Genomic DNA, 24,277 nt, shown 5'->3' with positions numbered 1-24,277 from the left:
CAAAGAGGAGGCTCGACCTGCCCAAGGCCATGCAATGAGAACTGACCTTGCATGAACTCAGTGTTTTATTTCCCTTCAGCACTCAGCTCTAAAACTGCCAAATAACGACTCAGAATCACAGCTCACTGGGAAACAAAGACAGACAGGCCGACAAACAGACGGTCAGCCCACAGTAATCCATTTTTGCATGGGCAGAATTTCCAGCATGAAGCCAGGCCATGCTGCATAAAGATTAGCAAACAGCTCCCATGGGAATCAAAACTGTTCTCCGAATGTACCAGAAGCACGAAATGTTGCCTGGGGTTTTTCTAGTTTCCCTGACATCACGGGGGTCTCCATTGTCCACAATGTCTGGATACACCAAAAGTCTCAGAAAGAAGGATAAATAAGTAGGGATATGAAAAGGGAGTCTTATTCTAAAGAAAGAGGCACCTGATGGGGGTCTGCCTTTGCAATGAACTACATACCTGGTATGGCTCTGCAGGATCAGCACTGGACTGCAAACCACAAGGTCAGCAGTTCAAATCCACCAGCTGCTCCTCAGAAACCCTATACAGCGTCATTATGATTTAGAACCAGTTTGACAGCACTTAACCACAACAACAACACACCTTTGATAGCAAAGAAACAACCCAATTATTTGCCCCACACACATATCAAGATATATGCTATACAATAATGTCAAAGCCTATAGAAATCACTATCAAAATAATAACAAGAAATATGAGTGACAACAGCTGCTAAGTGAACCAGTATAATGAAAAGTCAGCAGCAGGCGCTCAGTCCAGCAGCCTGTCCTTGTCACTCAGCAGCCAGCGTACCGACCACTTAGTAATTCTCACAATGACCCTGAGACTGGCACCATGCGCTTGGTTTACACACATGGAAACTGAGACTCATCGAGGTCAAGGATCTTACTCCAAAGCACACTGCTGCCAAGTGGCAGAGCTGGGATTGTAATCAGGTGGTTCTCACCACACCCCACGTAGTCTCTCATTCCAGTACTGTCTCAAGTGTTTTGCCTCATTGCCAGTTTGTGCCACAAGGCTGAGGAGTTCCCGGGTGGCACAAACAGTTAAACACTCAACTACTAACTAAGAGGCTGGTGGTTTGAACCAACCCAAAGGCACCTCAGAAGAAAGGCCTGGGTTGCAGACCTTGAAAACCCAAAGAGCAGTGTTCTACTCTGGCACAGATGCAGTTGCCATGATTTGGAACCGATTTGACAGCAACAAGGACTTTTACTTCAGGGGAAATGATGACAGCTCACCCTTCATTTTGCAAAGGAATGGAGAGAGACAAGGGACCGGCAAGAAGTACACCCAGATCTCCTTGGCTTTTTCTTAGAGCCAAGCAAACAGAAGGAGTCACTTCTAAAAGAACACAGTGTTTTCCTCTTCTTCTCACCTCCCCTGGGCTGGTGCCTGTGATCATTGAGAATTACAGAATCTGGTTTTTCTGGATTGGAACCAGAGCTGGGAAGATTGTTCTGACAATAAAGGCTGTTGATGGTTGATGGACCATGTTCTTGAGTAAGTCTTTCCTGTGCTTGGTGTTAAGTTGGGGACTGCACTAAACAACTATTCAACAGCCTGCTTTCTGTTCAGACATAATTTACTATGCTTTCTCTCTGTGAGCCTCAGTCAAGCAGCCAGGCGAGATGCTATCTCAGGTCCCCTTCAGTTCCATCATTCAATGACTCTATCAGAACACAGATTTGAAAACATTTCCCCTCCCCACAAACAATGGGCTGGGGATATTATTCACACACATTGGAACACAAGTTCCAGTGAGAGATAACAGGGCTAGAAATAAAGAGCTTCAATTATGGTCTCATACTCTTTGAACTAATGAGTCCACTTATGCGAATTTATCTTAAAGCGTCAGAAAGACCAGAGCTGCATGCTCGAAGATACTTGCTTTAGTATAATATGGAGGCAACATCCAATAAAATAATGTTCAATACAAGAGTGGAATGTATTCAGTTGGTGGCATATTCAGCTATCATAAACGATAATTTCATGGGGAAATGCTTATGATAGTGTTCTTCAAGTTGCAGTTCACGCTGGTGTGGTGCTGTAGGATAAGCACTGGACTGCAAACCACAAGGTCAGCAGCTCAAACTCAACAGCTGCTCCTTGGAAACCCTATACAGAGTTACCATCAGTTAGAACCCACTAGACAGAACTTCACAACAACAAAAACAAATCCTCTTACGTAGTAAAGATCGTCATGTTATCAGGAAGGACCAGCCCCCTGGAGAAGGATACTTGGAAAAATATAGGGTCAGCGAAAAAGACGAAGACCCTCAATATGGAAATGGATTGACACAGTGGTTGTAACAATTGGTTCAAACATAACACCGATTGTGAGGAAGGTGTAGGCCCGGCAGTGTTTCATTCCGTTGTGCATAAAGGTCATTATAAGTCTCAACTTACTCATGGCACCTAACAATATCAACAACTCCCAGTTTAAATTCTGTCCATCCTACTAGGCCCAACCTGAAGTCTTGCTCCTTAGGGAGTCTTGCTTTGATCCCTTTGGGATCTGAACATGGCCTTCTTGTGTAGTTCTCCTTTTTGTCTTGTGTTTTCACTCGTTTTCTTGTGTTATTGTGAAAACAGTTTACAGACACCACAGGAAACTTATAAATGAAAAGCTGTATCATTCCTGCTACCATTCTTAACAGTCTCTCTCACACACTGTGCTTTATCCTGTAGTAATCCTTTTGCACAGAACATGGTACACCTGTGGCCTTGGAAATGTTTTCACTGTGACCCTAAAATAAAAAAATATATTTTATATCCTGGCCCAATTTATCAAATAACCAAAGTCTCCTGATAGAAGCTCTGGTAGCGTCGGGGTTACGAATCAGGCTGCGAACCTCACGGTCAGCAGTTGGAAACTACCAGCTGTTCCGCGGGAGAAGGAGGAGACTTTCTGTTCCCGTAAAGATTTACAGCCTCAGAAACCCTGTTCAGGGTTGCTATGGGTCGGAACCGACTCCACGGCACATCCCAACAACAACATGATAAATATCCTCACCCTCTATGATGCACTCTGATTTTAAAAAATAAGCTGGTGACAGGAGACCTATTAACTGCATTTCATGACCCAAAGTGACCCCATGTAACATAGAACTGCCCCATAAAGGTTTTCAAGGCTGTAACATTTATGGAAGTAACTGCCACAGCTTTCTCTCTCTGAACTGCTGTTGAGCTCCAACTGCCAACCACAGACATTTTGGTTTGCAGCCAAGTGCTTAGCCACTGCACCACCAGGAAGCTCTTACTATTGAATGTTTTTGTTGTTAAGTGCTGCACAACAGGGTGAAACATTGCCTGGTCCTACGCCATACTTAGGAGCTCTGATGGTGTAGCCGTTACGAATCTGGCTGTGAACCGCAAGGTCAGCAGTTTGAAACTACCAGCTGTTCCACAGGAGAAAGATGAGGCTTTCTGCTCCCGTAAAAATTTACAGCCTCGGAAATCCTGTACAGGGTCGCTATGAGTCGGAACCGATTCAACGGCACATAACAACACGCCATCCTCACAATCGTTGTTTGAACCAAAATCACCTTGGGTTTAGAGGCCTGGTGTGGCGCTGTAGGATAAGCACTCAACCGCAAAGTTGGAGGTTCAAACTCACCAGCCACTCCTAGGAAACACTACAAAGGGTCGTTATGAATGGGAACCGACTCTATGGCACTTAACAATAACTTTGCGGTTAGCAGTTCAGTGCTTATCCTACAGCGCCACACCAGGAGGGTTATTGTTAATTGCCCTCAGATTGGTTCTGAGTATGGTAGACTAATATTGGATTAATATTGAAAAGATGTAGTACACAGAAGGCTAAAAATGGGTGAAGAAAAGGCTGTCAGTGACGTAAATTGGCCCTGAATTATGAAGGAAAGGAACAGCTGCCCTCTGGGTGGGTCATTGTTCCTCCTAATTCTCCCCCAGAACTAGAGCTAGGGAACGTGGTAGCGCCATAGTATAAGCACTGGTCTGTGAACCCGCAAGGTGGGCGGCTGTCTGCTCCCACACAAAAAAAATATTTAAAACCTAGGAAACCCTATGCAAGGTTGCTATTAGTCGAAACCCACTCGGGCACTTAACAACGGAACTGGGGCTGAGACTAAGGCCACGAGGCCACAAACAAAATGTTGCCCCTCATAAACATGGCCACTGCAAACTGGCAGCGCCCCTCAATAAAATGGCGACCGAAAGACCCTGCAGCCAATGAGGGAGGAGTACGAGGATTTGCGCATGCGTGGTGCGAAGTGGCGGGCGCTTCCAGTAATGACCGGGGGATTCCATCAAATAACATGACTAAAAAGAAGCGGGAGAATCTGGGTGTCGCTCTAGAGGTGAGGCGGGGAACCAGATCATTAATTGTCTTCAACTTTCTGCTGAGGAATAGTGGCTCTGTCGGCTGCAGGTTGGAGGCGGGGCCAAGGGGAGGAAGTGCGGGAGACTCAGGGTTGGGAGTGAGAATGGATCGCTCAGAGGGCCTGAGGGAGTAACCGGAGGTCGGAGGACCTCCAGAGGGGAAGAGGGTTGGAAGTGAAGGGGAGCTTCAAAGAGGGAAGGGCACAGAGGTGATGGATACACAAATGCGGTGGAGTTCCGGCTCATAGCGACCATGTAGAGGGTTTCCAAAGAGCGACTGGTGGGTTTGAACCGCCAATCTTGTTGGCAGTTCAGTGCTTATCCTACAGTAGCACAAGCAGGACTCCAAACACACCCAGAGGCGCTTAGAAAACAGGCCTGGCGATCTACTTCCCAATGGTCAGAGTCTCGAGATCCCGATTGTGATTGCTATTGTTAGGTGCCTTTACTCACAGCGGCCCAGCTGTCCAGGGCTTCTGAGAAGCAGCAGTGTTACTCCGCACATGGAGTCACCAAGAGTTGGCATCAACTCCTTTGTAACTAACAACAGTCGCTTAAATACCGCCTGAGATGTGAAATCTTTCCTCTAAGGGAGACTGAAGCCTGTAGCTTGAAATTTACCTTGGGAATCTTTTGAGATTTGTAAAGAATTCTGGAATGACAATGTTATCAAAGGTCGTTGAAGAAAACTGATGCATATTGAGCAACTGCTTCCACTTGTATTCTCAGTTAATCCTATCACTAAGCTGTGAGATGAAGAGATGAAATTCCCATTTTTACAGAGGAGGAAACTGAAGCCCCGGTGCAGCACTGGAGCTGGTAGAGCTAAGCATCAAATGTAGACCATCTGCGTAACAGTGCATCTTTCCCCCACTGTTATAGTTCGTTCCCTTAGACTGAGCATACTTTCAAATCAATTGTGACTCATTAGTGACCCTATGCACAACAGAAAGAAAAACTGCCCAGTCCTGTGCCATCCTCACAGTTGTTACTATGTGTGAGGTCATTGTTGCAGCCACTGTGGTCAGTTTGCCTTGTTGAGGGTCCTCTTCTTTTTCACCGATTCTCTACCAAGCATGATGTTCTCCAGGGACTGTTCCTCCTGATAACATATCCAAAGTACATGAAACAAAGTCTCATCATCCTAATTTCTAAGGAGCTTTCTGACTGTACTTCGTCCAAGACAGATTTGTTTGTTCTGGTTGTTGTTGTTAGATGTTGTCAGTCGGTTCCGACCCATAGCAACCCTACGTACAACAGAACAAAACACCATCCGGTCCTGCACCATCCTCACAATTGCTGCTACACTTGAGCCCATTGCTGTTGCTGTCACTGTGCCAACCCATCTCATTGGGGGGCTTCCTCTTTTTCGCTGACCCTCTGGTTGTTGTTGTTGTGATGTGCCATAGAGTCGGTTCCAACTCATAGCGACCCTGTACAGGGTTTCTAAGGCTGTAAATCTTTACGGGAGCAGAAAGCCTCATCTTTCTCCTGTGAAACAGCTGGTAGTTTCGAACTGCTGACCCTGAGGTTTGCAACCCTCTGGTAGACCATGGTATATTTAATATTCTGTGCCATCACCCTAAGTCAAAGTCATCAATTCTTTGGTCGTCCTATTCATATTGTCCAACATATTTTCACAGGCATATGAGGTGTTTGAAGGAGCTCTGGTAGCGTAGTGGTTACGAATCGGGCTGCGAACCTTAAGTTTAGTGGTTCGAAACTACCAGCTGCTCCGTGGGAGAAAGATCAGGCTTTCTACTCCCGTAAAGATTTACACCCTCAGAAACCGTGTACAGGGTCGCTATGGGTCGAAACTTACTCGACGGCACTTAACAACAACAACAATGAGGTGTTTGAAAATACTGTGGCTTGGGTCATGTGCATCTTAGTCCTCAAGATGACATCTTTGCTTTTAACACATTAAAGAGATCTTTTGCAGCAGATCTGCCCAATGTAGTATGTTACTGATTTCTTTACTGCTTCTATGGGTGTTGAGTGTGGATCCAAGTAAAATGAAATCCTTAACAACTTAAAAAAAGAGTCATGTTATTGTCCAATTGGAGACCTGGTGTGGCACTATAGGCCAATGTGTCAGACTGCAAAGCCATTTGAACTGCAAGGTCGGCGGTTCAAGCTCACCAGCTATTCCTCAGAAACCCTATACAGGATCACTATGGGTTGAAACCGACTCGACGGTACTTAACAACAACAACAAGTGTCCATTTGTTAGGAGCCCTTGTGCAACAATGGTTAAGTGCTCGGCTGGAAACCAAAGGTTTGCGTGTTCAGATCTACTGGCTCCAAGGGAAAAATACAGGGTGCTCTGCTTCCATAAAGATTACAACCCAGCACCTTATGGAGAGGCTCAACTCCATTGCCTGGGGTCGCTGTGACTTGGAGTCACCATGACTGCACCCACCAACAGCTATCTTGAGGGTTTCTGTGGATGCTTGAGGCTTACTGCCTAGTTAAGTGGTTCTCAGATTTAAGAATCATTTGTGGAGCTTGTTACAAATAGAGTGGAACCTCCCTTCCCCACCTGACATTTGATTGAACTTGGGTGAGCATTTCTAACAAGCTGCACACTCCCGTGCAGGTACCACCCCTTGAGAGATCTGGTATACTTGTTGTTGTGGTTGTTGTTGTTAAGTGTTGTTGAGTAGGTTCCAACTCATAAAAACTGATTATATACAGTTTCTGAGGAGTAGCTGGTGGGTTTGGACTGCCAACTTTGTGGTTCACAGTCTAGTACTGATCCTACAGTGCCACACCAGGACTTTGTGGGAGAAAAAGCTGATGGAAATGTGAGTCTCCTAAAAGAGAAGAATATACAGTTGGGATAATGAGATGGCACTACATAGTAACAACGTAGATTTAATAGCCTATACTAGAGTCCTGGCATGGTGCCATAGGATAAGCACTCAACCTCCACGTCTGTTTGAACCACAAGGTCGACAGTTCAAACTCACCAGTTGCTCTTTGGAAACCCTACACAGCGTCACTATGAGTTGGAACCAACTCAGTGGCACTTAACAGCAACAACAACATACTAGAGTAAGATAAAGAGTCCCTGGATGGAGCAAATGATTAAGCTCGGTGGTTTGGATCTACCCAGAGGAGCTTCAGAAGAAAGTCCTGGTAATGTTTCTGAAAGAGAACACCCATTGACAATCCTATAGAGCACAGTTCTCCTCTGAAACACATGGGTCACCTTGAGTCTTAATCGATGGCAGCTGGTTTGTTGTTGTTTTTTTTTAAGCTACTGGAAGGTTTGGCATCACTTACTAACCTAAAGTTTGGTGGTTTAAACCTGCCAAATGGTGCTGTAAATAAAGGCCTGATGATCAATTCTAAAGACTACTTTCAAGCGGTTCTACTTGGACACTTGGAGGTTTGGGTTTTTCCAAAATAAGGCACTGATGGCTCAGTGGTAGGATTCTTGTCTCCCATGTGGGAGACACAGGGTCTGTTCCCGGCCAGTGCACCTCATGAGCAGCTGGGTCCATCTGTCAGTGGAGACTTGTTCCACAACCAGAGATGGCATGGGACCAGAAGAGTTGTGTTCCAATGTGCATGGGGTAGGCCTTATGTCTTGAACAATTCAATGGCAGTGACCAAATACAGCAAGCTGCTGTAATAACAGAGAGATCCCAAAATTTGGTGGCTTCCAGAACATTGAAGTGTATTTCTTTCTAAAAAACAGTCTAAACAGCATTTGGCAAGCTTTGTAAAGGGTCAGATCGTACATATTTTAGGCTTACAAGCCAGGTGATCTCTTTTAAAACTACTCAGCCTACCTTAGCCCTAAGGCAGCCATAGACACTATGTAAGTGATTTGGTGTGGGGTTGTGTTCCAATAAAACTTTATTCACATGAATAGACAGTGGACTGAATTTGACTCAGACTCTAGTGTGCCTAGCCCTGGTCTAGAGTACAAGGACAGTGCTGACTCTGCCACATGCCTTTCCTCTTGTGACTTTGCCATCCCTCAAGGCCTTGTTGTCATCTGCATGTCAGAAGCCAGGTCACACCCTATAAACATGCCCACTTATGAACCCTGGGCCAGTAGTACGCACTCTCCATTGGCAAGAATTCAGACTTGTGGCCTCACGTAACTACAGGATGTTGTTAAGTGCCATCGAGTCAGTTTCAACTCATAGCTACCTGGTATATAGGGTTTCCGAGGAGCAGCTGGTGGGTTTGAACTGCTAACTTTGTGGTCTACTGTTTGTCCTATAGCGCCATACCAGGACTTAAGGGGGAGCTGAAATTTGGGTAGAAAATTCATTCATCAGCTACGAGACCATCTACCCAGCTTCAGCTCGATTACTGTGGAAGAAAGGGCTAACGTGTTTTAAGGGACAACAAGCAGTTTCCACCAAAGATCCCCATACTTACCAGTGTGATTGACAGGATTCAGTGAGTCTGTGTTAAGTGCCTAGCACATGCCCAGCAGAGCAAGTAATTAAGGTGGTGGTGATGGTTTGTGCCGTGGAGTTGCTCCCAGCTCATAGCGACCCTGCATAGGGTTTTCAAGGCTGTAAATCTTTACGGGAGCAGAAAACATCATTTTTCTCCTGTGGAATGTCTGATAGGTAGTTTTGAACTGCTGACCTTGAGGTTAGCAGCCTGACTCATAACCACTAAGCTACCAGAGCTCCTTCAACTAATGGTAGTTTTTCTTATTAGTAACCATTTGCCATGGTGATCCCATGTATGTCAGAATAGAACCACACTCTTTAGGGTTGTCAATGACTGATTTTTTGGATCTAGATCGTGAGGCCTTTCTTCTGAGGTACGACCTCCAACCTTCCAGTTAGCAGTGAAACACTTAACTGTTTGTACCACCCAGTGACTCCTTTTCTTATAAGTAGCTTGTGTAATTCATTTATTTCCTCCCTCCTGGGCTTAGTCAACCTCTGGTTTGGAGTCTAGTTTGCTCATTTGTAACGTGAAGGACTTAAAGGTCTTCAGGAGTTACACACTCACTGACTGGAGCCCTCTCCAAATCACATATGTCTTTTGTTTGACTGACACATTTTTTAAGTGTTTTGGATTTGGAGGAGTCCCTGAGTGATGCAAACATACTCAACTACTAACTGAAATGTTAGAAGTTCAAGTTCACCCAGAGTCTCCTTGGAAGAAAGGCCTGAAAAGTCAGTCGTTGAAGACCCTATGAAGCACAGTTTTGCTCAGACACACATGGGGTTGCTATGAGTCAGAATCTACTCAACAGAAACTGTGTTGTTTGGTTTTTAATTTAGAGGGGTATGTTCTGCTCTAGTGCCTTAGATGGGTCAGGTTCAACTGGTGGTGGTGGGGTTAAGTGCCGTCGAGTTGATTACTACCCATAGCGACCCTGTATAGGGTTTCCGAAGAGCATCTGGGGAGCTTGAACTGCTAACTTTGCAGTTCAAAAGACTTTGCAGTCTGGTGCATTAACCCACAGCGCCACACTCATCAGGTGTACTACCCGGCATATACCGCTGTCGAGATGTTTGCATTTGCCATTGTGGTTTCCGGCATTACTTTTTGCATGGGTATTTTCTCAGGTTTGAGCGCATAACTGTGTGCCTTAGAGAAAGCCTAGCATCTGGCTGTCACCCGACCCCGCTTCTCCACCACTCCCAGCGGGCCTGAGTATTGAATGTGCCTGGACACTTGGTAGCAGCAGATATTTCCTTATTAAAAGTCGTGTGCCTGGAACCAATGAAGTGGTGATTTAATAAAAAATGTTTGTCAATCTGACGAGTGCAGTAAGAACCCTACAAGTGCGTGATCTCCACACCTGTAAGCAGTCTATGCTTGTAATGAAGCAATCACAGAGCAGGTGACTCTCACCCTGTGGGTTAACTTGGGCCAGCTGTACTGGGCAGTCACTGCGAGGATCACTGAGCACCTTTAGGACCCCCTTCCCTACCTGTGGCTCCTCTCGAGGCTGTTTTAGCCAGCTCATTTGCCACTTTATTCTCAAAGCTGAAAAAATGGCTGTGGGTTTTAATTTCTGAGAGTTTATTTTGAATGATAAGGATTCCAAGCAGTCCCTTGGATACAAACGTCAGATTTAAGATAGCTTTGTACTTGCCTTTTAATGTTAATATAAATTTGAAACCCAAAAAGTAACTCACTACCATCAAGTGGATTTCAACAACTCATAGCAATTCTTTACAGGGTTTCTGTGGCTGTAAGTCTTTACGGGAGCAGAGAGCCTCATCTTTCTCCCATGGGACAGCTGGTAGTTTAGAATTGCTGACCTTGAGCTTAGCAGCCCAACTCGTATCCACTACGCTACCAGAGTTCCTTAAACCAACCCCTGCTCACACAAATTCTTCATCACAATCACCTTCACTGGCTGCACATGGGCAGCTTTAAATCATTGAAAAGGCTTCTAGCCTGCTTTGCACTAAACCAAACCTATTGCCCTTGAGTCGATTCTGCCCGGTAGCAACCTTATAGGACAGAGTCGAACTGCCCCGTAGGATCTCCAAGGCTGTAGCTGCAAATCTTTATGGAAACGCTGCCACATCCTTCCTCTTGCACTAAAGGAAGGCTACGTGAGAACCATATGCACTTCCCTACAAATTCAACTGAAAGACAGAAACGCATCTCCTTCATAACCTGAGGACTGCCTGCATAGTTGCGGTGAGAAATGACCAGCACTGGTACTGATTTTAGTGGTGTGTGGGAGGAGAGAAAGGTTTCATTTCAGTCTAAACGGATAGTTAGAAAGATTCTGGCTGAGACACAGGTTCATTTCACTTTAACCTGACCGGAGGAGCTGACTGATATGAAACCTTATATTTTAAAATCTGACAATAATGAACTCTTAACTTGGTCACTGCACTCTTCTTTCAGAGGTGGTCCACTCAACCTGGTGCCTTTAGGTATTCCAGGACCCAGTTGGTCTTAAGTGAATAGGTATGCAGTATCTTAGCTGACATGCTGAGGGGAAAACTTGATTGGATCTGGTCCCTAGCACAAAAATCTATCCATTTGGTATAGGCTACAGGTACAAAAAAACTGACCACAGTGATTTTTTTTTTTTTCCCCTCATAACAAGAAATTATGAGGGGGTAGCTAGTGGATTGGTTCAACAGCTCAGCTGTATCAGGGCAAGCATTTCTGCATTCTTAATTCATTCCCTAACTGCCACAATGTGGCTGCAAAGCTCTAGTCATTATAGCCAACATTAAGGCAGGAAAGAGAAAGGAACAGCAAAATGATTTGCCCCTTATATCAGGAAAGCAAACGTCTTCCTAGGAGTCGCCCTGTTGTCTTCTAGAACATCTCATTGGCCAGAACAAGGTCCTGAGGAGGCTGGGGAAGCATTGTTTGAGCTTTTCCGATCTCTGTAGTGGAGACTGGCAAAGGAGAAGGGGTTGGAAATCAGCGTTGGGTTGGCCAACTAACAGCAATCTGCTATAATGAAAACAAAAGTTAATGTGGTAGGACTATGGGGAAGTAGGGGTATGTATGTGTGAGAAAGTTAATGGAAATTGTTTAAAATTCACTGGAACCCTTACCAGAAAAAGAGGCAGGGCCAGTGACAACCAGGGCGAAGTGATAGGTTGAGGGGAGAAAATGGACTAGGCCAGGGTGAGCACCTGGAGGAAAGGAAGCTGGACACTAGACTGTCTGCTCCATGATGGCAGGGAGGGACAGAAGCACTCTCTTAAGTATGGGTGAAGTCTACCTCAGTTCTGAAACATGTGCTCAAGCTGGGGAAACAACTGAGCTTCTGATATAAGGGACCGTCAGTAACTATTTGCCAAATTGGTCTGAGTGGCAGGAGGAGGCCATTGAACCCCTGATCCTGACATCTGGGCCAAGTTGAGGGGTCTGGTGGTCAGAGGTTAGGAGGCCACCATGGAGCAGGTGGGATAGGGGGCGAGGGGCGCTGCCTTGCTGGGGAGCCACCTGGCCAGGGGCATGGAGGATGGCTTACTGCACTCCAGGACTATTTTGGGGCCGCTGACCCTTAAATGAGCCTCACCTGCTGCCAGGCACAAACGACAGGTCGCCATTGGACAGGTGATTTCTCTCAGCGGCCTACCTTTGGCTCTGCTCCACTTGACAGGGGTCAGGAGACTAAAACCTCATTACCTAACGCGGCTGGATGTCAGCATGTGTGGAGTGGCTGTTTGCCAGCATATTAATTAATGAATTCATAAGACACAAAGTGGATGCCAGTTCTTGAAAAGTGCTTTGAGTCTTTCAGTGGTAAAGAAGCATTTCCTAATTTATCAAATATATATATATATATATATGTTATGTATATATTATATACATATATATATATTCGGGGAAAGAAGAGAAAACAAACCCTCACCCAGGGACAGCTGATGGCTGCAGGCTGTACTTCCAAAGCCCTTAGGCTCAGTCTCCTGTCAGCACACCTGAAAGAAGCTCAGAGCTGGCAGGGCGTCAGCTGGGCCTCCAAATTTCTAACCTGGTGAAGGAGGGCTGAGTATCCTCCTCGGCTCTATGAAGTCCATTGACTTAAAAACTGAAGAGGTTTACTGTCTTCATCTGCTCAGCTTACTAGTAGAGAACCTACACCTAGGGCCTGATCATCTGGGGCCAGGGGCAGAGGTCTCCCTAAGGGTGTCAGAGTTAACAGGCCCTAAGGGGGAGGACAGTTGAGATTGGTCACCTAGAAAATGGCAGCCTGGGATGGGGGCTGTGGTGCCTGTTGGCATGGAAAGCCCAAATTCTGTGTGCCAGAGATCATCTGGAGCTGGCTTTTCACCCATTTTAATACATGTCCTGGGGCCTCCCCTGAGTGTGAAAATGAGTGGCATTCCAGAAATCCTGTTCCCAGGCTGCTGGGGCTGGAGATGAAACGGCTATCCCAGTCTCTACAGTTGTGAATTAGCGAGTGAAAAGAAATGCTTTCATCTCCCTTGGGGGAAAGAGGGTTTATCATGCACAAATTGCCCACTTTTTCCTTCTGGCAACTGATTGTTTTTATGTGAATTTGGGGCTTGCACTGCCTGCAATGTTGGGGAAGAAGGGAATTGGAGGGCAAATGCTGCACAGTGAGGAGAGGTGTTTGGTTCCTTGCTCTCAAAGCAAACAGATTTCATTCTGGTTCTTCCCTCACACAGTATCTATGATGTGGTCAAAGAGCAAGCAAAGCCTGTGAACTAGATGATTATGTTAAAACCAGATCAACAAGTTTAGATGGGCTTCAACTGTGATGTGGAAATGACTTTATTTCACAGACCCTTCCTTGTCACCAATGTTTTCGTGAAGGATTTAGGGGAAAGCTTTAAGTGGTAAAAAGAACATAGCTTTGAGGCAGAAAAACCCAAATTCAAACCCCAATGCTGTCACTTCCCTAAAACATAATCTGGGGCTGTTGTTATGTGCCGTGGAGTCGGTTCCGACTCATAGTGACCCTGTACAGGGTTTCCGAGGCTATAAATCTTTACAGGAGCAGAAAGCCTCATCTTTCTCCCGTGGAACAGCTGATAGTTCCGAACTGTTGACCCTGAGGTTCGCAGCCCGATTCGTAACCACTACACTACCAGATCAAGTTGCTTAAAATCTCCTTCCAGGATTGCTACTCAGTAACACAGATGATACGGAGCTTTGGTAGTGTAGTGGTTATGAATTGGACTGCTAACCTCAGGGTCAGCAATTTGAAACTACCAGTGTTCCACAGGAGAAAGATGAGGCGTTCTGCTCCTGTAAAAATTTACAGCCTTGAAAACCCTGTGCAGGGTCTCTTTGGGTCGGAATAGACTCACCTGCAGTTAACAATACAGAAGATAGTCCTTACCTATCTTGCAGGGTTCATGCAAACATCAGATAGCATACAAAAGCAAGCTGATGAGCCAAGGGTGTAAGTGTGAAGGCTGTAGCTCAGAGTTGGTTGTTCTCTGCTTTCTTGGTGTGCAGTAGTGGGTAAGAGCAAGACCGCCTCGCTCCCCCACATAACAGTTGTGTAACCCTGGGCAAATTACCTCACCTCAATGTGCCCAATGGTTTACTATGCCGGAAATGACAAATTGAAGAGGGATGGTGTTGCATTCATTGTCAAAAAGAACATATCCAGATCAGTCATGAGATACAACACTGTCTGTGATAGGATAATATCCAATAGCGTAGTGGTTACGAATTGGGATGCGAACCTTAAGGTCAGCATTTCGAAACTACCAGTGGCTCCGCGGGAGAAAGATGAGGCTTTCTGCTCCCATAAAGATTTATAGCCTCGGAAACCCTGTAAAGGGTTGCTATAGGTCAGAACCAACTCCATGGCACTTAACAACAACAGGGAAGACCAGTTAATACTTGTTCAAATTTACGCAACAACCACTAAAGCCAGTGAGGATGAAATAGAATTCTACCAACTTCTTCAATCTGAAATCAGTCAAACATGCAATCAAGATATATTGATCATTACTGGTGATTGGAATGCAAAAGTTGGAAACAAAGGGGAGGATCAGTATTTGGAAAATATGACTTTGGTGATAGAAATGATGCTGGAGATAGCATGATAGAATTCTGTAAAACCGATAATTTGTTCCTTTCAAATACCTTCTTTAGACAGCATAAGAGACAATTATACACCTAGACGTCACCAGATGGAATACACAGAAATCAAATTGACTACATGTGCAGAAGGAGACGAAGGAAAAGCTCCATATCATCAGCACAAAACAAGACCGGGGCAGATTGTGAAACAGACTATCAATTGCTCATATGCAAATTCAGACCGAAGATGAAGAAAATGAAAACAAGTTCACGAAAGCCAAAATATTACCTTGACTATATCCCACCTGAATTTAGAGATCATCTGAAGAACAGATTGGATACATTAAACACTAAAGACCGAAGACCAGAAAAGTTGTGGGATGTCATCAAGGACATCATACAGGAAGAAAGCAAAAAGTCATTAAGAAGACAAGAAAGAAGGAAGAGATCAAAATGAATGTCAGAAGAGACACTGAAACTTGCTCTCCAGCATAGAGATGCTAAATAAAGCAAATTGAAGAAATGAGGGAGGTACAAGAGCTAAACAGAAAATTTCAAAGGTCAGCTTGAAAAGACAGAGTCAAATATTACAACGAAATGTGCAAAGATCCTGAGTCAAAAAATTAAAAGGGAAGAACATGCTCAGCATTTCTCAATCTGAGGGCACTGAAGAAAAAATTCAAGCCTAGACCTTTGTTATCGAAGGATTCTCTGAGCAAACTATTGAATGTTGCAGCAAGCATCCAAAGAAGATGGAAAGAATACACAGAGTCACTGTACCAAAAGGAAATGGTTGATGTTCAACTGTTTCAAGAGGTAACATATGATCAAGAGCCAATGATAATGAAGGAAGAGTCCAAGGTGCATTGAAGGAATTGGCAAAGAACAAGGCACCAGCAATTAATGGAATAAAAATTGAAATCTTTCAAGATAGTGAGGCAGCACAGGAGGCACTCACTCGTCAATGCCAAGAAATTTGGAAGAAATCTGACTGACTGATTGGAAGAGATCCATATTTGTGCCCATTCCAAAGAGAGGTGACCCAATGGAATGCAGAAATCAATGAACAATATTTTTGATATCCCAAGTGAGTAAAGTTTTACTAAAAGTAATACAAAAACAGCTGCAAGCATACATGGACAGATACCTTCCAGAGGTTCAAGCTGGATTCAGAAGAGGATGTGGAACAAGGAATATCATTGCTGATGTCTGATGGATCTTGGCTGAAAGCAAAGAATACCAGAAAGACATTTATTTACTTGTGCTTTATGGACTACACAAAGGCCTTCGGTATGGATTGCATCTCAATGTAAAGAAAACAAAAATCCTCACCACTGGACCAATAAACAACATTCTTATCAAGGGAGAAAAGATTGAAGTTGTCAAGGACTTCATTCTTCTTGGATCAACTATCATCACTCACGAAAGCAGCAGTCAAGAAATCAAACGACGTGTTGCATTAGGCAAATCTGCTGCACAAGACCTCTATAAAGTGTTGAAGAGCAGAGATGTCAGCTTGAGGACCAAGGTGCGCCTGACTCAAACCATAACCTCATATGCATGCGAAAGGTGGACCATGAATAAGGAAGACCGTAGAAGAATTGATGCTTTTGAGTTACAGTGTTGGAGAATATTGAAAGTGCCATGGGCTGCCAAAAGAACAATAGATCCATCTTGGATGAAGTGCAGCCAAGTGCTCCTTGGAGGCCAGGATGGCCAAAGTTCGTCTCTCATACTTTGGACATATTATCAGGAGGGACCAGTCACTGGAGAAGGACATCATGTTTGGTAAGGTGGAGGGGCAGAGAAAAAGAGGAAGACCCCCAGGGAGATGGATTGCCAAGTGGCAGCATCAGTGGCTCAAGCTTGGCAACAATTGTTAGGTTGGCCCAGGAGCAGGCAGTGTTTCATTTTGTTGTGCATAGGGTAACTGTGTGAGTCAGTACCGACTCGATGGCACCTAACAACAACAACAAGATGCATATACTAATATTAATACCCAGAGAAGAAATGAAGCATTTAAATTTTGTTGGTGGTGAAGAATGAAAAATAGAGCCAGACTGCTCCTTAGAAGAGAGGATTCTGAGACTTCATCTCATTTACTTTGGACATGTTATCAGTATGGACCAATCTCTGCAAAAAACATGGTTGGCAAATAGAGGGTCAGCAAAAAGAGGAAGACTGACCAGAGTAGCTACAACAGTGGGCTCAAACATAGCAATGGTGGTAGGAATGGCACAAGACTGGGCAGTGTTTGGTTCTGTTGTACATAGGATTTTTATGAATCAGCTCATAGGGTTACTGTGAGCATTAATTCTAGGAGTTAATACGTATACAGCACTAGAACCATGCCTAGCATATGGTATATGCTACAGAAGTGTTGGCTATTACTGTTTAGTTCTGTTAGTGTCTGTTGGGTTCTGGATACTACTTTGACTAGTACTGCCTGACCCCAAGACTCCATGACACCATCGTCTTTACCATTAAAGATGCCTTGATGCCTCACGGGGATCTCAATGCAATGACCATGGCCTGACCTCTGAGGACACCCATCCCAGCAGCTCCTGAGAGCAAGGTGGACAAGAAGGGTGACTAGCTGCCTAAGGCAGAAAGAAAGCTGAGCACTGAGGGTGCCTTCTTCCCTTTCCCAGCAGAAGCTTTGGCTTGCCCTGGACAGTGACTCCTTAGGGAATGGGTTGGAGAAGCTCTGTGGGAGCACCATACAGCCACCTTCCATGTTGCTTATGCTTGCCATCAAGATAAAGATTGGACCACTTAGGGCAAACCCCTTCCAAGACTAAGACTCAGTGGGAATACACGCTCTGATTGGTGACCATGTTTGGCATTGATAAGGGGAAGTGAGGGAAAAGCTACAGTGAAGCTGCGAGCTAAGACCTACAACGTTCAATAGACTCCTGCGAACCCAGGTGTAGACCTGGTTGACCAGCAGTGTGGCAAGACCTGGGGACTCTTTGACCCAGAGTCAGTGACACAGCCACAGAGGACTAGAGTGGAGAGTGAAGCATCCAGCTGATGAGAGGGCATATGCATAAGAACACCCACACTAGCAGATAATACCCACTTGACCTGGCTTCGATGACTGGAGGATCAGAGCTTAACTAGAAGAAGAAAGAAGAAAAAACGAGTAATCTGATACAATTTGATGAACTTGACCTACACCTATGGATGCAGTAGCTCAAGAGGGAACAAATCTTTACAGCTAGGATCATTCCCAACCCCTCCATACACAGGGTAGATAGGGATGGGCAACTTGGACATTGGCTACCTAAAATGGACGGGCTACAAAGGCAAGAAGTGGCTGGCTTACTAGCTTTCAAGAGGGAGCCTAGATCCAGAGGGTGTGGAGGAAGGTAGAATCTCCACTGAGTAGTATCCAATCTGTCTGGGCGGGGCTGATGAAAGATGTGGATAGGTTTCTTGTGATATGATAGTGAATAATTGTTATCAGGCCTGATTGTGAGGGTTGGAAATGTAAAGGTAGACATTTTGTAGCAAGGAGGGGAGTGATTAACATTGCAGTCTAGGAGTGGAGTGATTAACTTTCCAGTCTAGTCTGGGACCATCAAGGGAGAATGGAGAGTGGGACCCTACCCAGAGAAGCAGTGATGCTTGAGATGGAGGCAGAGATGATGACGTGGAGAGATGGAGCAGCTAGGGACTTTAGACACAGAGAGAGAGGTGGGCTGTGTGCTGATGACCAGGGCCTCAGCTCTGGGAGGTGCTGCCTGGAAGTTTTCTACCTTGTGAGGAACTTCAGCAGCATCCTCTCTTTCTTGTTGGTGGCCCCTTTGCTCCCCTTCTGGCAGCCTGACTTCATCTGCTCTCATCTCTGTGCTTTTACTACCCCATCAAAACTAACAGTTGGTTTCCTTAAGATAAATGTAGATATGTCGCTCCTTACATTATTACATATGGGAAGGTTGAGTGGGGATGCCCTCTCAGTCCTACACTGGGCCTGAATAAGAGCCTGTCGCGGTTCCCACCTTGGCCGTCTGTTTTGCCCATAATGGGCACAATTAGCAAAGCTGTCCCTCCAGTGCTGGACAAGGCCAGCATTCCCAGGCCTGCCACAACTCTTCCTGCCATAGTCCCTTCTCCAGCTAGTCTTGTGGGAGTCCTGGGACCCTCTGTAGCCTCCAGACTATAGCCTTCCCTGCCCACTGGACACAGAATTGGTCCAGTCCCTATGACCTGATTGTCTGAGCTTCATTCTGGGACATAGCTGGAGGCTAGGCCCCCTGGGTCATTCTGTCATCAGATGCCCTGCTGCCCAGACCACACCCAAATCTCTTCTACCTTTGGACACCACTCTAGCCCTCTCATCCTTGGTGTCACACCAAGCCCCACCCCACCTTTCTCCCTCTGGGCAGGATCATGAGGTTCCCAGTATGCTGTATGCCTGAGCTGGAGGTGTGGGCCCCTCACTGCTGAACCTTGACATAGCCTCAGAGGACTGGTCCAAATCTGAGCCAGACAGTGACCATTGGAGATTCCACTTCACTTTATGCCCGACTTCTCTCTTCTTGCCAAAAATTAACTTGATTTTCAGAGTTTCTGTGAAAACCACTCTGATGATAATGAGAGCAGATACTTTATTGAGCCCTTACTATGTCAGGCACCTGTGTACTTGCCTATGTATGTTGTCTGTTATCCTCAGAACAACTCTTTGAGACATGAAATACTCTTTGTTTTACACCTGAGGAAAGAGAGACAGAGAATTAAGAGCCTTGCCCTGCCATAAAAACAGTGAGGAGCCAAGCCTAGGCTCCTGAGAAGAGCCACACAGAGCCCCAGTTCCAGGCTGCTTCGGCTCCCAGCTTCAGGCCCAGCACTGACCCTTGCACTTCTAGGATCTTCCTGGTCCCGACTTTCATCCCTGCTAGTCTTCTGTTGCTTTCAGATTCCTGGTGTGGCACAGGACTGCTGTGAAAAGTTGGTGGTTCAAACCCAGCAGCCCCTCCTTGGAAACCCTGTACAGATTCACAGCTAAACAGCAGAAACAAGACTTGCACTGACTATAAAGTACATAATCTAAGCACGTGGTTGAGAGCTGGCTGGAACTGCAACTTGAGGTCTCTTTAGAGGGTCTTCTAACCTTGCTGGGCCAGCTCCTCTCTGCAGCCACCACTCCTGACCCCAGTGGGGACAACTCTGCAGCCAGGTCACCTGGAGTCTCTGCACCTATTGTTAGGGCCGCCCAGAGCTGGCTTCTGCTGAAGGCTGCAGGGAATGTGCTTGCCCACTCAGTCTCTCCTCAGTGGCCCACATCCAGTGGCTGGGTGATAAAGAAGGGGAACTTGCTGTTTAGAAGGGAATCAGTGTGCTGTCAGCAGGATATAAATATTCATAGATGGAGGTTAGAATTTGAATCCCTAAAACCTTGATTTGTGTTCACCCATTTAAGCCTCATTAAAAAACCAGTAAATGAAAGTTTGGATATTCAGTGGAACCAAGGACAAATCGGGCTTGTTCAGATAAAGGCCTCTAGCTGCCAGCTCTGCAAGTCCTGCCCAGAGTCTGATGGCAGACTGACTTGGCCACTTGTCATGTGCCAACCTCAATTTTAAGATTTTACTTAGCATGAGTTCCTGGGCTCACTCTGGGCCAGTAGGGTATCTGGTAGCCTTCTAGAGGTGTTTAAGGATGAAAATTTCTAACCTACCCCTTCCACAGAATGACATGCAAAGCCGGCTCTGAAGGGTGGCAGGGAAAAGTCTAACCCAGGACTGAGATTTGCACTGGGTGATCTGCAAAGTGCATACACTATATTCATGTGTAGTTGCTTCTAGCTTGTGAGTATGGAGGAAGGATTTCAGACTCTGGTTGGTACATTGAGGCCCAAAGTGTCCCGAGCAGGGCTTCCAACTAGGTAATTCTGGTTTGACCTGGAACAGCTGAGAATTGGTCCTGAAGCTCTTGTTCTCCTCCTGGCTCCTCTGTTCCTCTTCCCTCAACCTGTGTGTCGTCCATGTTCATTTCCTGGCAGTGTAGCTTCCTGGAAGCCTTCGGCCTCCCCAAGCACAGGCCCCATCTCCTGACAGGGGCTGTTTCCCAGGATGGCCCTCCCCTTTGATGCACATTAAGAGACATGACACAGTTAACTTCAGGCTCTACAGTTGCTCCCTCCCACAGGGCCCTGTTGAGCAGTTAAGAGTTGGCAGGGGCTGGGGCTGGCAGGAAGAGGGTGGAGGGAGTGTTGTCTGGGCTGGGCCAGGGGGAGAGGGGCACAGACCGGTGAGAAGGCCCAGAGACATAAAATGCAACTCTCCTGGCTTCCCCAAGTCAGTGCCACCAATACCTCCTCTGCAGGGGGCACTCCTCTAGTCACCCACTTAAGGGACCCCATTGTGAAATGCAGGTTCTATTCCCTAACCCGTGACATAAAAAATGAGACGCAGGCATTACAGGGACCCCAAGGCACCAGCCAGCCAGCTTAGGGATGTGGGGCCCATGGAACCTCCTGCACCTATGCTAGGTTCTAGCCAACAGGGAGGAGGTGGACAATTAGATACACAGGCACAATGCTCAACCAAGTCCGATGTTTTATAAAGTATTTCCTCACAGCCCAGATTACTTTACAAGAACACATCTGAAATTATATTTACAAAAGATGTTATATATAAAACATAAAACTGGGCAGACAGTACCTTTGACAACCGACCTTTTAGGAGCATTAACTGTTTCACCATAAGTTATACCTGCTGCCATGATGGGCAGTGTTTATGGGCTACTTTTTGTTCCCGCTCAGTACACTAATTGTGTGTGCATACGTGTTGTTCTCGTAGTGTGTCCTTGAGTCGGTTCTGACTCACAGCAACCCGGTATAGAGTTTCCGAGGAGCAGCTGGTGCGTTTGAAGTGCCTACTGTGTGGTTCATAGTCCAGTGCTGTGTGGTTTTCAGGAAGCACAGAGCCTCTCATACCCAGTGCCACCCTCAGCGCTCTGGTGGCTCCTGGGGCAGTATGCTAGGGAGTCAGAGCTGGCCGAAGGGCTGGTCCCAACTTATCCCACCCGTGTTGCCTAGAGGGTCAGGGTGACTGTGAGTCCCTGAGCAGCACCCACAGTCCTGTCTCAGGAAGGGCTCAGGCTGCTGCAGAGCTGAACCACAGGAGAGGGATGTGTGTAGGACTGCTAGAGATGCTCTGGGCAAGAGGTACCTGGGCATCCTGGCCAGCAGATTACTGTGGGCCTTGGGGCAGAGGCTCCATCCTCCAACCCATGTTTTAGAAGTACAATGACTATTTCAAATGTACTGTTTCAGATCGATGGGCTGGAGGAGAAACTGTCCCAGTGTCGGAGGGACCTGGAGGTTGTGAACGACAGGCTCTACCGGGCAGAGCTGAGCCCAGAGGCCAGGTAGGCCCCCCACCCACTTCTGCTCTGAGGCCGACGCTCAGCTTCCACTGTAGGAAGCCTCTTCCCCCCACCTGTCTTCTCCCCAGGACCCTGGGCATGTACTGGCCTTGGCCTGGGTGTTTGCCTGCTCCCCAGTTCCAGGCCCCTCCCACACTGGTATGCTTTATTAACCTGCCCACTCCCCCACCTGCTTTGGAGACCTGTGTCCAGTTCCCTGCGTCCCCCTTGTCCAGCCAGCCCCACCTGCCTGTCCATGTGTGCTGGCTGCCCTTCAGGTGGGAAGGAGGAAAGGGGCTAAGGGGCTGGGGCCATAAAACTTCTGTCCATCATAGGTCGTCTTTGGAGAAGGACAGAAACAGCTTGATGAGGAAAGCCTCTAATTATGGTAAGAAACTTCCTTTCAGTTTTCAGCCCCAACCTAGAGTCTCCAGAGCTGGGGGAGTGGGAAGTTGTTTGGACAGCCCAAGGAGCCTGGGAGTGAAGTGGGTTTGCTCCTTCATTTCAAGGGAGGAAGAGGAAGGGCATATGCACCAGACCCTCAGCACCATTTTGGCAGCCAGGCCCAGAGACGTACATTCACTCCCCTTCCAGTCTTCCACTCTATCCTATGAAGATCCTGTAAAGGACTGGGGCCCAAGGTGAAGGAAGATGAGCTTCCTGCTGGGTGTGGGGAGGGCTCCTGTGGGTGGAGCAATGCTGCCACCTTCTGGGTGCTGGGGGTAGAACCCAAGTAGAGGTAGCTGCCAGGCACTTGCTGCCCACCCATGGCCTTGCTGGCCAGGGAGAAAGAGTCTTCAGGAGGCTCCTCAGACTTTTCTGTTTCTATTCTGTTCTTTATGGGGCCAAGAATCATCCTATAAAAGCCCAGCTTGCAGGAAGCTTGGCAGAAGTCTGGAACACTATAAGCACTGAGTACACACATGCCCCTGTCCTTGAACAGGCTGGACCAGGGTACCCCTGACTCAATGTGATCTGCCTATAACTAGTTTGAGGGTGTCTCTGTCCCCCACCCTCATCCAGGTAGGGCCAAGACATTCATTCTCCCGCAAGCCTAGCAATTTTATACCAAATCGCAGCATTGGCACTCGGTGTAGTCTTCACAAATCAGGCACCTGTGTGTCACATGAAAGGGATGATTACAGAATGATGGGGCTGAGTTCCTCAACAGTGACTCACAGGCACAGCCTGCCTCCTCTCAGCACCCCCAGCTGCTGCCTTAGCTAGGCACCTGGTACGGGCTCAAGGAACCTTTGTGGAAGGGAAGCATCAATGGTGAGGTCTCCCTGCACCTACCCCATTATCAGGCCTAAGGAGACCTTAGCCTGCAGATCTAATAGGCCAGGTGAGACCCCCTAGAAGGATGAGCATGCCTCCTCCCAACTGGGCTTTCAGGATTGGCACATCACACCCTCACCCTAAGCTGCATTTGTAAAGAAAGGGTTACCAAGCCAAGACCTGTACCTCAAAGGGTGGGAGGAGTTGAGGTCAGGGAAGAGACATTTTTGGGGTAAGGAAGGAAGTGGTGGGGAGGGGATATATCGTTAGTTCCCCACTTGAGAGAGGGAGACAAAGGCAGAGGGGGCCCAAACTACCTCTCCATCCCAGTACCCTTTTCTTTCCTTCCAGAAAGGGAGCTGAAATTGCTTCGGCAGGAGAACCGGAAGAACATGCTGCTCTCTGTAGCCATCTTCATCCTCCTGACTCTCATCTACGTCTACTGGACCACGTGAGCCTGGGATGCTCAGCTTCCTGTCAGGACCAAGGTGCTGGGTACCCTTCTCCCCCATGCCTTCCTGTCTGCCCAGCACCCTTTGTCTCCCTGGCCTGCCACAGGGCCTGGGTATCTACAAATACATTGTGCTGGCTCTTCCCTGAGCCCAAGGGAGAGGCAATAAAGAGTACCAGGCTGTGCCTGTCTGCTAAGTAAATGTCATGGTCTGACTGCAGCTGGGGGCGGTATTTGGGAATCAAGGAAGAAGAGATGTTCAAGGGAAAGCATTTGGCTTAGAACTCTAAAGGGGGGTGGG

At 46.7% G+C, this 24,277-nt stretch overlaps 1 protein-coding gene across 1 annotated transcript; it reads left to right on the top strand.

The window, feature by feature from the left end:
• The first annotated feature begins 4,283 nt into the window (after positions 1–4,283).
• CCDC167 (coiled-coil domain containing 167) lies at positions 4,284–23,988 on the top strand. Its single transcript, XM_006860423.1, has 4 exons — positions 4,284–4,369; positions 22,156–22,250; positions 22,583–22,635; positions 23,877–23,988. Exons 1-4 carry the CDS (start codon positions 4,328–4,330, stop codon positions 23,978–23,980), a joined length of 294 nt encoding a protein of 97 aa, XP_006860485.1. The 5' UTR covers positions 4,284–4,327; the 3' UTR covers positions 23,981–23,988.
• The last annotated feature ends 289 nt before the right edge of the window (positions 23,989–24,277 follow it).

This window comes from Chrysochloris asiatica, unplaced genomic scaffold (genome assembly GCF_000296735.1).
Source record: "Chrysochloris asiatica unplaced genomic scaffold, ChrAsi1.0 scaffold00038, whole genome shotgun sequence".
Lineage (NCBI taxonomy): Eukaryota > Metazoa > Chordata > Mammalia > Afrosoricida > Chrysochloridae > Chrysochloris > Chrysochloris asiatica.
Note: the sequence above shows the minus strand (reverse complement) of the source record. Positions and strands in the feature narration are given on the sequence as shown.